At 38.5% G+C, this 12,579-nt stretch overlaps 1 protein-coding gene across 2 annotated transcripts in view; it reads left to right on the plus strand.

Annotated features, from left to right (window-relative positions):
- HERC6 (HECT and RLD domain containing E3 ubiquitin protein ligase family member 6) overlaps positions 1-12,579 on the plus strand; it is a 55,748-nt gene that overhangs the window by 26,386 nt on the left and 16,783 nt on the right. For both annotated transcript variants that reach the window (XM_025425172.3, XM_025425140.3), the window contains exons 12-13: positions 2,899-3,088; positions 7,360-7,514. In XM_025425172.3, coding sequence (XP_025280957.1) covers positions 2,899-3,088; positions 7,360-7,514 — 345 coding nt within the window. The remainder of the gene's footprint in view (positions 1-2,898; positions 3,089-7,359; positions 7,515-12,579) is intronic.

A 12,579-nucleotide genomic window follows, 5' to 3' on the forward strand; every position in this document is an offset into this window, starting at 1 on the left:
AGAGACAAAGAGAGAGGCAGAGACTTAGAGGGAGAAGCAGGCTCCCCGCAGGAGCCTGATGCAGGACTCCATCTCAGGACCCTGGGTTCACGACCCAAGCCAAAGGCCGACTCTCAACTACTGAGCCACCAGGTGTCCCTGGGTCACATTTTCCTTACTTTTTTTTTTTTTTAAGACTTTATTTATTTATTCATGAGAGACACACACAGAGAGAGAGGCAGAGACACAGGCAGAGGGAGAAGCAGGCTCCATGCAGGGAGCCCGATGTGGGACTCGATCCCTGGACTCCAGGATGACGTCCTGGGCTGAAGGTGGCGCTAAACCGCTGAGCCACCCAGGGATCCCCTCTTTACCTTTTTTATTGGGCTCCTCATTTATTCAGTTTCTCTTTTAAGGTCTATTCCAGATTAGTATTTTGCGATTCTGGGCCGTGTGGGAAAACTTTCCCTCTACCAACTCAGGCTGATGTGTTGGGGGCCGGCAAACTTCAATAGGCTGGTTAACAAGAGAAAAGAACACAAGTTTTATTCCTGTGCTTGCAGGGAGCATTCAGATGAAGAGGCTCCGCGAAGAGCTAGAAGAGCTAGGGTCGAGGGCTTCTTCTTTTTTTTCATTAAGATTTTATTTATTCATGAGAGACACAGAGAGAGGCAGAGACAGAGGGAGAAGCAGCCTCTCACAGGGAGCCTGATGTGGGACTGGATCCCCAGACCAGGATCACGCCCTGAGCCAAAGGCAGACGCCCAACCACTGAGCCCCAGGCATCCTGGGTCGAGGGCTTCTATACCAATTAATAGGGAAAAGGGAATGGAAGAGAAGAGGTTTCCAAGAGAAAATAAATAGACTTTTTAGGGAGACACATAGGCTGTACGGAGGCCAAATGGAAGGTATGATGGCTTGTGCTAATGTTTGTTTACACGATTTCTCATCCAAGGGCAAGTGGCTGATCTTTTCCTGGCAGTGAAATTTGCCCTCCAGGGGGATTTATGGCTGCCTCACTCTTGGAAGGCCCTGCCTTTAGTCAGATAAGGGAAGATCTGAAGGCTTCTTTCTGTGTCAGCTGTATCACACATGCCTTTGGTTTAAAGTCATTTTTTTTTTTTTTTTAAGATTTTATTTGCCAGAGAGAGAACATGAGCAGGGGGAGGGCATGAGGGGCAGAAGGACCAGGAGAAGCAGACTCTCTGCTGAGCAGGGAGCCTGACACAGGGGCTCAATCCCAGGACCCTGAGATCAAGACCTGAGCCAAAGGTAGATCCTTAATTGACTAAGCCACCCAGGTGCCCCTAAAGTCATCTTTATACCATTTGAGGTCCTTACATTTTGAAGGGAAAAGGGGAGTGTTCTTTAACATGTAGTAGATATGAAATTTTTAGTTTCAAGATGAAAAAGAATAGTAGATGTTGATGTGGGAAAAGATGTTAGGGTTTGAAGCCAATGGCCAAGAAAGAATTTTTGAGCTGTCTTTGGTGCAAAAAAGGTGGTTTTATTAAAGCACAGGGACAGAACCCATGGGCAGAAAGAGTGGCACTGGGGTTCTAAGGAGTGGCCCATCATATACTTTCAAGTTGGGAGGGGGTTAGGGAGAGCGTTAAGTCTCTAAGGAATTTGGAAGCAAGGTTTTCAGTCCTTTAGGAAGCTAGCTATTGTTAGGAAAAGGTCATTTATTAGCATCTAATAGAATCTTAGTCATGAGACCCTCCAGATGTGTATCAGTGGGTCATATGCTTGGGGAAGACTGCCAACACGTATCTGCCAACATGTATTTTGGGGGGTTTAGAGATAAAGGAAATTTCTAAAGCAATTTTTATATATTAAAAGTAGATTTACAGGATCCTGAGGGTTGGCCTAAGATTGTCTTTTGCCCTTAGCAAAGTATTAACATCAAGGCAATTGAGTCCCTAGAGGAAGGTCACTCTGCCTGTTTTAAAGATTTATCAATGGGGATCCCTGGGTGGAGCAGCAGTTTGGCGCCTGCCTTTGGCCCAGGGCGCAATCCTGGAGACCCAGGATCGAATCCCACGTCAGGCTCCCTGCATGGAGCCTGCTTCTCCCTCTGCCTATGTCTCTGCCTCTCTCTCTCACTGTGTGCCTATCATGAATAAAATAAAATAAAAATTAAAAAAAAAAAAAAGATTTGTCAATGGGCTGTAGGGAGTAAGGAAAATTTTTTTTTTTTAAGTTTTTATTTATCTGCTTTTTCTCATTTGCCTTCAGCTCAAAATAATCCTCATGCCAGAATGGCATATTCTGCTAAACTTCCCACCTCTGTACAGGTTCACTGAGGAGTGATTTGGGCTCCTTCTGTCTGGAATCCTAAGCACTGGGGCCATGAAATCCTCCAGATCTCTTGTATTTGGTTGGTGGATAAGGAAAGAGTATAGAAGGTTCCATGAGAGGTTTCAGGGGTCATGCCTGGAAGTGATATATATCACCTTCACCCATATACTGTTAGCCAGAATTCAGTCATATGGCCCCACGTAACTGCAGGATAGGCTGGAAATGCCATCTTGAAATTGAAACAGGATTGGTGAGGTGAACATATGGCATTATCTCTGCCATGTTAGATTTTAAGTCAGATAGATCTGGGTACGGATCCTTCATCTGTCAGTATCTAATTGAGTGACCTCCATGATTCACACAGTATGTACGTGCACATATGATTTCACTTTATTTCCTTCATGCACCCCAATATAAAATAGGGAGGATGGCTCTCACATAATACTTTAGGGGCATTTGGGATGCAAGGAGTGATGGAGTTTGAACAATAAGTTTGAGGAAAACTAATGATTATTCCATTGGAAAACTGTGGAACAAAACCCCTAGGCCCATAGCTTGGTTTTCACTATAGTCTGTATCTAATATATGCTGGGCCTTCCCTGATCCTTTCAACTGCAGATAACTACATGTCTCAAGGATAATCTACTCAGAGCTCTTCCATGTTGTTCTTTACACCGAGAAGCATTATTAGTTTTCCTTCTGCTCCCAGAATGTCCAGTGATGCATGATCCTAGGAACTGGATGGATCTGGTGGTTCCATTTGCAGAAGCTGTTTGTAAAATGAGAGACCAATCTTCAAAGATCCTGAGTAAGTTTGATTACTTTTATCACTTTATCTGTACTCTCAATAAAGAATCACTAAAGTAAAAGCTGGAGCAAATTTTGGATAGAGGATTTAAAAATACACATATGTTTGGATATGTGGTATGTGAATGTTTGAAAAGATTAACATAATATTATTATAATCATTATTACACAAAGCATGTGTAACTCTTAGACTTGGACATGGCTTTGATATCAGGGTTTAATGACCATAGAGAATCCAGTCAAGATAAATAAACTTAAATAAAACTTCTTGTTCCTGTTTTAAAACTTGAAGTATTTTCACCTTCAGGGAAGCAAAATTTGCCACTCCAAAATATGTCTCTTTAGCATGTGGATTTTTCTAGACTATTTTTAAGAAACAGAAGGCTCAGAAAAAAAAAAAAAAAAAGAAACAGAAGGCTCAGGAAGAAACTCTGACTTTCCCTCTAACTGCCTAAAAGAATTAAGATATAAGACTTGCTCCAAGAAGGGAGCTATCACCAAGGGTACCTATAATATAATATGAACTAGGTACGGTAGACAGGGAGGAGATTAGCAAAGTCTGTTAAAATTTCTCTATGTATCCATTGTTTCTGAATGGCCCAGCAAACATTTGTTTACCAAACATTTACTCTTTTTCATCTTCCTGTGAAGTGTCTTCCTTCTTTTTGAAGACTCAGACTCCTACCCTCCTCTCCTTAACTCTGCATGGCATATAAGCCTCAATTGCCAGACTGCCTGTGGGCCTCATACACTTACAGAGCCCTCACACATACAAAATTAAATTTGATTTTCTGTAATCTGTCTCATATCAATTCAATTCTTAGACCAGCTAAAAGAAACTTGAAGGATAGTGGAAAATTTTCCTCCCCAACAAATCAGTGATGAAAAGCAAATGTTAAATTTTGTGTTCTTATTTTATTCAATATTATGGGATGTCCTTTTACAATTTTAAGCTAATGTTCAAGCTCCAAAGCTTAAAAAGGTACAAAGGGTATATACAGTGAAATATAAGCCACTCAGTCCCTCTCCCAGAAAGCAGTTATAGAAAATAGTTTTTTGTGTGTAAACTTTGAAAGATATGTATTAAAAAAATAGAGAAATATATTTTCTTTTTTTAATGGTAGCACACCATTCACATTTTTTGATACCTTGTTTTTTCCCACTCAGTGGTATATCATAAAGATATGTTTGTTCTATTATAGGAACTGCCTGGTTCTATTTAATGGCTTATTAGTATTCTATCGGGAGGATATACTATAAGTAGCTGTCTCTAAATTTTTGCTACTATAATAGTGTTAACAGGCATTTCTTTATATGTGTATAAATTTACACAGACAAGGAAAATTCCAGAAAGCACAATTACTGGATCAAATTATATGTGCATTTAAAATTTTGAGAAATTTTGGCAAATGACACAACTTTAAGTGGTTACCATTCACGTGGTAGTCTAAGTAAATTGCATGCAGTGCAAAATGATAGCCCTGACAGAGGATGTACCAGTTTACACTTCATCAACAAATATGACAACATCAGCCCACACATTTTTCTACAGTATTATCAAACTTTGGTATTTGCCATTAAGAAAAGAATCTCTTTTTTTTTTAAATTTTTATTTATTTATGATAGTCACACAGAGAGAGAGAGAGGCAGAGACACAGGCAGAGGGAGAGGCAGGCTCCATGCACCGGGAGCCCGATGTGGGATTTGATCCTGGGTCTCCAGGATCGCGCCCTGGGCCAAAGGCAGGCGCCAAACCGCTGCGCCACCCAGGGATCCCAAGAAAAGAATCTCTTAATATCAATTTTAATTTTCTCATTATGAATAAGATTGTGCTGGTTTTTCTGTATCTCAATTCCATTGTATATCATATTCTGAGAACTATCAGTTTTTCCTTATAAACCCATTTTCCCATGTGTGGTTAGTGTTTTTCTTTTTTATTTAGGAGCTTTTAAACGATGAAGCCAATTAATTCTTTATCAATAATATGAGTTACAAATCTGGGGTACCTGGGTGGCTCAGTTAGTTAAGTGTCTGCCTTTGGTTCGGGTCATGGTCTCAGGATCCTGGGATCAAGCCCTGTGTCAGGTTCAGTGCACAGCAGGGAATCTGTTTTTCCTTCTGCCCCTCCCTTTGCTCATTCTCTCTGTCTCAAATAAAGAAAATCTTTTAAAAATGAGTTATAAATCCTTTTTCTCTGTTTTTTTTCCTTTGTGGTATTTTTTTTTTTTTAGATTTTATTTATTTATTCATGAGAGACACACACACAGAGAGAGAGAGAGAGGCAGAGACACAGGCAGAGGGAGAAGCAGGCTCCATGCAGGGAGCCCGATGTGGGACTCGATCTCGGGTCTCCAGGATCATGCCCTGGGCTGAAGGCAGGTGCTCAACCACTGAGCCATCTGGGGATCCCACTTTGTGGTATTTTTGAATGCACAATTACCTTAAAACATTTTTATGAAGGGGTACAAAGGTGGCTCAGTCAGTTGAATGTCTGACTCTTGGTTTTGGTTTGGGTCATGATCTCAGGGTTCTGAGATCAAGCTCTGTGCCAGGCTTCATGCTCAGCAAGGAGTCTGATTGGGATTCTTTCCCTCTTCCTTTGCCTGTCTCCCTGCTGTCATGCACTCTCTCTCTCTCTCTCTCAAATAAATAAATAAATCTTTAAAAAAAACCAAAACCAACAAAAACGTTTGTTTCTTTATAACATTTTTATGAAGTCTAGTATATGAACATTTTCTTTTATGGTTTCTATGTTTAGATCGTACTCCAAAAAGTCTACTCTGAAATTAAAAAAATAAAAATTCCCATACTACTATTAGAATTTTTTTTTAGTTTTACTTATTTAGGTAATCTATACCTGATATGGGGCTTGAACTCACAACCCCAAAATCAAGAGTCACATGCTCTTCCAATTGAGCCAGCCAGGTATCCCCCTTTTCTTTTTAAAGAAGGCTCAATGCCCATCATGGGGCTTGAACTCATGACCCTGAGATCAAGAGTAACATGCTCTACTGAGGTAGCCAGGAAGCCTGTTCGTACTAGAATTTTTATTTCATTTTTATGTTCAAATCTTTGATCCATGAGGTGCCTGGGTGGCTCAGTTTGTTAAGTGTCTGCCTTTGGCTCAGGTCATGATTCTGGGGTCCTGAGATCAAGCCCCGCTTTGGTGCCTCCTGCTCCATGGGGAGCCTGCTTCTCCCTCTCCCTCTGCCTGACGCTACCCCTGCTTGTGCTCTCTCTCTCTCTCTGTGTCAAGTAAATAAATCTTTAAAAAAAAGATCCTTTAATCCATATGGAGCTTATCTTGATTACAATTTTTCTGAATCAATTTTCAGTTGTCCCTACACATTTATTCAATGATGTCTCATTCCCATCAATACGCAGTGCCACCTTTATCATATACTCGAGTATCATGTGTATTTATTTGAGTCCTTTTATGGAATCTCTAAGATATATATCTGTCTTTCCTGCATCTGGGTCATAGTATTTTAATTATATTAGCTATTTTAAAATTTGATAGGTTTGTTTTCTGAGAATTAAGATACAAAAATCCAAGTTGGAGATAAGTAATATTATATTGTTAATGAGTTAATTAAAAAATATATCCATATATACCAACAGTTCATAATGTCTGAAAACATAGGTAATATTGCATTTTTTCAGATCAAAAATGTCCTTGGTGACATTATATGTGTGTACGTGTGTGTATATATTCTTATGTGTGCTTTCAGATTTTTAGATACTCTCTAGAATTTTCAGTTCAAAAATCATGAAATCTAGTAGTCAAATATTAATATAAGCTATTAGCAAATTTCTAAGAATCCTAAATTTGAATATTTATTTATTTTTAAAGATTTTATTTATTTATTCATGAGAGACACAGAGAGAGAGAGAGAGAGAGAGAGAGAGAGCAAGAGAGGCAGAGACACAGGCAGAGGGAAAAGCAGGCTCCATGCAGGGAGCCTGACGTGGGACTCGATCCCAGTTCTTCAGGATCAGGCCCTGGGCTGAAGGCAGCAAGCACTAAACCACTGAACCACCTGGACTGCCCTAAATTTGTACTTTTAATTCCAATGATACTTAATCAGGGAAAAACACTTTTTTTTCACATCTGTGAGTAATAAATGTCTAGGATGATATCCTAAGATATTTTATGAGTTTTGCCATCAGAAATGGAAACTATTATCTATTTCATACATTAAAGAACCCAGTAGAAACTAGGGGATTTTTTTGGAGGATGCATGTTTATCCTAGTGATTTTATACCCCTCAGAACAGTGTTGGGCATCTTTGCAAGAATCTTCTCTCAACACACTGGTCCAGATGCTTAAAACTGCCATCATCTCTCAGTTCTATCACAGGACTCAAACCAATCAGAGTCACTGCAATCTTAAAGCTCTTCTAGGAATGATGAAAGAAGTGCATAAGGTAAAGTGAAGAGATATATATACCATTTTACTCAATTAAATCCCTTAGGTCTTTGCAAAATGGAGTCTTCTTTTGTTTTGTTTCAAAAATAGAAAATGTTTTATTCAGTCCTTTGCAATTCAAAATTTTGCTTGTTTTGCTTATTGGCTAGACTCTAGTCATACATTACATGTTTTATATATTACATATTTTACACTATTATATAGTTTATATAGTCTATATTACATATTATATATATTAGATGCTCAAATACTCAAAAATGAGAATGATTCAGCACTTTCAGTAGAGTATTAACATAATTTAGAAGTAATTTAAAGGTAGTAATTTAGAAGTAACTTAAAGTTAGGCTACTAATAAACCTAATGATTATGGGAGATAGGGAGGAGCCAGAATACTTTAAATAAAAGAGCAGAATTAAATTGGTATTGTTCAATTAAAAATAATTAGCTAATATAAGATGATTTTATAAATATAAATTGCTATATGACAATAAAAAAAAATTCATCACAAAATATCAATCCCAACAAGAGAAAATATTATGTATAAAAGTTAGTGTTTTTCAGAAGGACTAATGCACCAATATTTCTAAAGTAGTATATTTCTTTTTACCTAGCTTTATTGAGACATAACTGACATATAACATTGTGAGAGTTCAAGGTGTACAACATATTGCTTTGATATACTTATTTAAAATATTTATTCATTTTATAACTGGAAGTTTGTAGCCTTTGATCAAAATCTTCCCATTTCCTCCACCCCCTGACAACTGCCATTCCACTTTCTGTTTCCACTTTCTGAGTTCAGCTCATAAATACCTATATTTCTTTCTCTGACTTATTTCACTTAAAATAATGTCCTCCAGATCCCCCCATGTTGTCACAAATGGCAGGATTTCCTTCTTTCTTATGGCTGAATAATATTTAATGTATATATACATCTTCTTCATCCACTCATCCATCCAGGATAAATGAATGAAGTTGTTTTACTGTCTTGGATTTTGTAAAAAATGCCACATTAAACATGGGGGTGCAGATATCCTGTTGAGACAATGATTTTATTTCCTTTGAAATGAATATATTTATTCAGATGAATATTTTTTTAATATACCCAGAAGTGGGATTGCTGGATCATATGGTAGTTCTATTTTTAATGTTTTGAGGAATATCCACACTGTTTTCCATAGTGGCTGCACTAATTAATATCCCTGCCTGCAGTGTAAAGGGTTCCCTTTTCTTTACAACCTTGCCAACACGTACCTCTTGTCTTTCTGATGACAGTGATTTTAATAAGTACGAGGGGATATCTCATTGTGTAGCTTTGGGTTGCATTTCCTTGATGATCAGGGATGTTAAGTAATTTTCATGTACCTGTTGGCTATCTATATGTCTTCTGTGGAAAAACATCTATTCAGTTCCTCTGCCCATTTTTAAATCAGATGCTTTGTTTTGTTTTGTTTTGTTTGCTCAGTGGCATGTGTTCTTTATATATTTTAGATATTAATTCCTTATCTAATATATGATTTGCAAATATTTTCTCCCATTTCATTGGTTGCATTTTCATTTTATTATTTCTTTTGCCTGCAGAAACTTTGTAGTTTAGTTTAGTTTTTAGTAGTCCCACTTACTTACTTTTGTTGCTTCTGCTTTGGTTGTCATATCGAAAAAAGTCATTGCCAAGACCAATGTCAAGGAGGTTTTCCCCTGTTTTCTTTTAATTTTACAGTTTTAGGTCTTATGTATAAGTTTCTTTTTTTAAGATTTATTTATTTATTTATTCAGATTGAGAGAGAGGCAGAGACACAAGCAGAGGGAGAAGCAGGCTCCATGCAGGGAGCCCGACGTGGGACTCAATCCTGGGTCTCCAGGATCACACCCCGGGCTGCAGGCGGCGCTAAACCACTGCGCCACCAGGGCTGCCCTTATGTATAAGTTTTTAATCCATTTCAGGTTAAATTTTCTGAGTGGTATATGATATGGTTCCAATTTCATTCTTAAGCAAACGGTCATCCAGTTGTCCCAACATTTTGCGAAGAGACTGTCCTTTCCCCATTAAGTATTCTTGGGTTCTTTGTCAAATGTTAGTTGATAGGGTAAAGGTTTATTTTTGGTCTCTTGATTCTGTTCCATTGGTCTATGTGTCTATTTTTATTCTAGTACCATACCATTTTGATTACTATAGTTTTATAGTATTGTTGTAAATCTGGAATTGTGAGCCCTCCAGCTTTGTTCTTCTTTCTCAGGATTGCTTTGGTTATTCAGAGTCTAGTCGTTCCATACAAATTTTAGGATTGCTTTTCCTGTATCTGTGAAAAATGCCTTTGGAATTTGGAGAGGGCTTGCATTTAGGCTATAGATAGGTGCGGTGCTATGGACATTTTTAATAATACTAGTTCTGATCTATGAACACAGGGTATCTTTCCATTTATTTGTATTTTCTTCAATTTCTTTCACCAAAGTCTTACAGTTTTTTTTTTTTTAAGATTTTATTTATTTATTCATGAAAGACAGAGAAAGAGAGGCAGAGACACAGGCAGACGGAGAAGCAGGCTCCATGCCGGAGGCCTGATGTGGGACTCGATCCCCAGTCTCCAGGATCACGGCCTGAGCCAAAGGCAGGCGCCAAACTGCTGAGCCACCCAGGGATCCCCAATTCTTACAGTTTTCAAGGTGCCTGAGTGGCTCAGCTGGTTGAGTGTCCAACTCTTAATTTTGGCTCAGGTCATGATGTCAGGATCTTGAGATCAAGCCCTACATCAGGCTCCATACTCAGCAGGGAGTCTGCTTGAGATTCTCTCTGTCCCTCTTCTCATCTCCACACTCATGTTCTCTCAATAAATAAATAAATAAATAAATAAACAAACAAACAAACCTTTTAAAAAAAGTTTTATTGTTTTCTGTGTTCAGGTCTTTCACATCCTTGGTTAAATTTTTTCTAAGCATTTCATCTGATGCTATTGTGAATGGCCAGTTGAAGACAAAGAATCATGAGAAGTCAGACATTTTTTTAAAGTAATGTATAAAAGAAAAATGTTTGGCAGAAAAAAATTGGAAATTTTAAAAGTGAGAAATTTTATGAGAGCTGAAGGGTTTTTTTTCTAAGATTTTATTTATTTATTCATGAGAGACACAGAGGGAGAGGAAGAGACATAGGCAGAGGGAGAACCAGGCTCCCTGTGGGAGCCCGATATGGGACTCGATCCCAGGCTCCCGGGATCACGACCCGAGCCAAAGGCAGGCACTCAACCACTGAGCCACTCAGATGCCCCTGAAGATGTTTTGTAATGTACTTCTTTCATTAAGAAAAAGCATACATCAAAACTTGTAGGTTTATCCCATTTTTCATTCCTTATAATGGTTCTTTGCCTTTTTTTTTTTAAAGATTTTTTTAAAAATTTTTTATTAGAGACAGAGAGAGAGAGAGAGAGAGAGAGAGAGAGAGAAAGAGACAGGCAGAGGGAGAAGCAGGCCCCATGCAGGGAGCCTGACATGGGACTGGATCCCGGGTCTTCAGGATCACACCCTGGGTTGAAGACGGCGCTAAACTGCTAAACCACCGGGGCTGCCCTCTTTGCCTTTTTTTTTTTTTAAAGAACCAACCTTTTTGTTTGTTGATCTTCTCTCCCCTGTACATGTTCTTTATTTCCTTAATTTATATTCTTAGTTTCTTTATTTCCTGCCTTGTATCTTTTGGATTAATTTGATGTGATAAAGGCTTATTTAGGTTGTTGATTTTCTGTAATTGCTTCCTCTGGGAAGCCTTGAACCCCTGAAGTCCTTCCCCAATCAGAAAATACCTTTCATGCCTGATTACTTGTTTTTACCTATTAGACTCTGGGTCATGGGTTGGTAATCTATACCCATGGTCAGCCTTGTGTTTTTGTTAAAGTTTTACTGGAACACATCCACTCTCACTTGTTTACCTATTGTCTAACGCTGTTTTATGTTTCAAAATGGCAGGGTTGAATAGTTGCACCAGAGATTGTATTATCTGAAGCACAAATATTTACTGTTTGGATTTTTTTAAAATTTTTATTTATTTATGATAGTCACAGAGAGAGAGAGAGAGAGAGGCAGAGACACAGGCAGAGGGAGAAGCAGGCTTCATGCACCGGGAGCCCGATGTGGGATTCAATCCCGGGTCTCCAGGATCGCGCCCTGGGCCAAAGGCAGGTGCCAAACCGCTGCGCCACCCAGGGATCCCTACTGTTTGGATTTAAGAAAGATTTTGCCAACTACTATTACCAGACAGTAACTTGTGTGTCAGCAAGGACAATTTTTAGCTTATGTTTTGTTCCACACCTGACAAATAGTGTGTGCTAAATTAATATTCATTAATTAATGGAGAAAGGGCTAAATTTTTCAAAAGTACCTTGGATTTTTACAGTGCTTTTATTCCCAAAACCTAGAAATTGTTTCCAGAGGGTGCCTGGGTGGCTCAGTTGGTTAAGCATGGGTGGCTGAGTTAGTTAAGCGTCTGCCTTTGCTCAGGTCATGATCCTGGAGTCTCAGGATTGAGCCCTGCATCAGGCTCCCTGCTCAGTGGGGAAACTGCTTCTTCCTCTGCCTCTTCCCCCTACACTTATGTTTTCCCTCTCACTCTCTCTCTCTCAAATAAATTAAGAAAAAATTTTAAAATTTTATTTATTTATTCATGAGAGAGAGAGACAGGAAGAGACACAGGCAGACGGAGAAGCAGGCTCCATGCAGAGAGCCTGACATGGGACTCTATCCTGGGTCTCCAGGATCATGCCCTGGGGCTGAAGGTGGTGCTAAATTGCTAAGCCACCCAGGCTGCCCAAATTAATAAAATCTTAAAAAAAAAAAAAAGAAAGAAAAGAAAGAAATTGTTTCCAGTAAACCTGTGCCCTAAGAATTGGTTTACTAATCTCTACTGCCAACATCTGTTATCTTTTACGGTATTTATGAAAAATGGATAAATTATAGATCAAAAACTGCAAGTTTTATAGGACTCTATTTTATCAATGACAAATGCATTGGGTTTATAGAGCTCTGTTCTAATTATATAATAGCCATATATATAATAGATTAAATCATTTATTAATAGA

Source organism: Canis lupus, chromosome 32, assembly GCF_003254725.2.
Source record: "Canis lupus dingo isolate Sandy chromosome 32, ASM325472v2, whole genome shotgun sequence".
Lineage (NCBI taxonomy): Eukaryota > Metazoa > Chordata > Mammalia > Carnivora > Canidae > Canis > Canis lupus.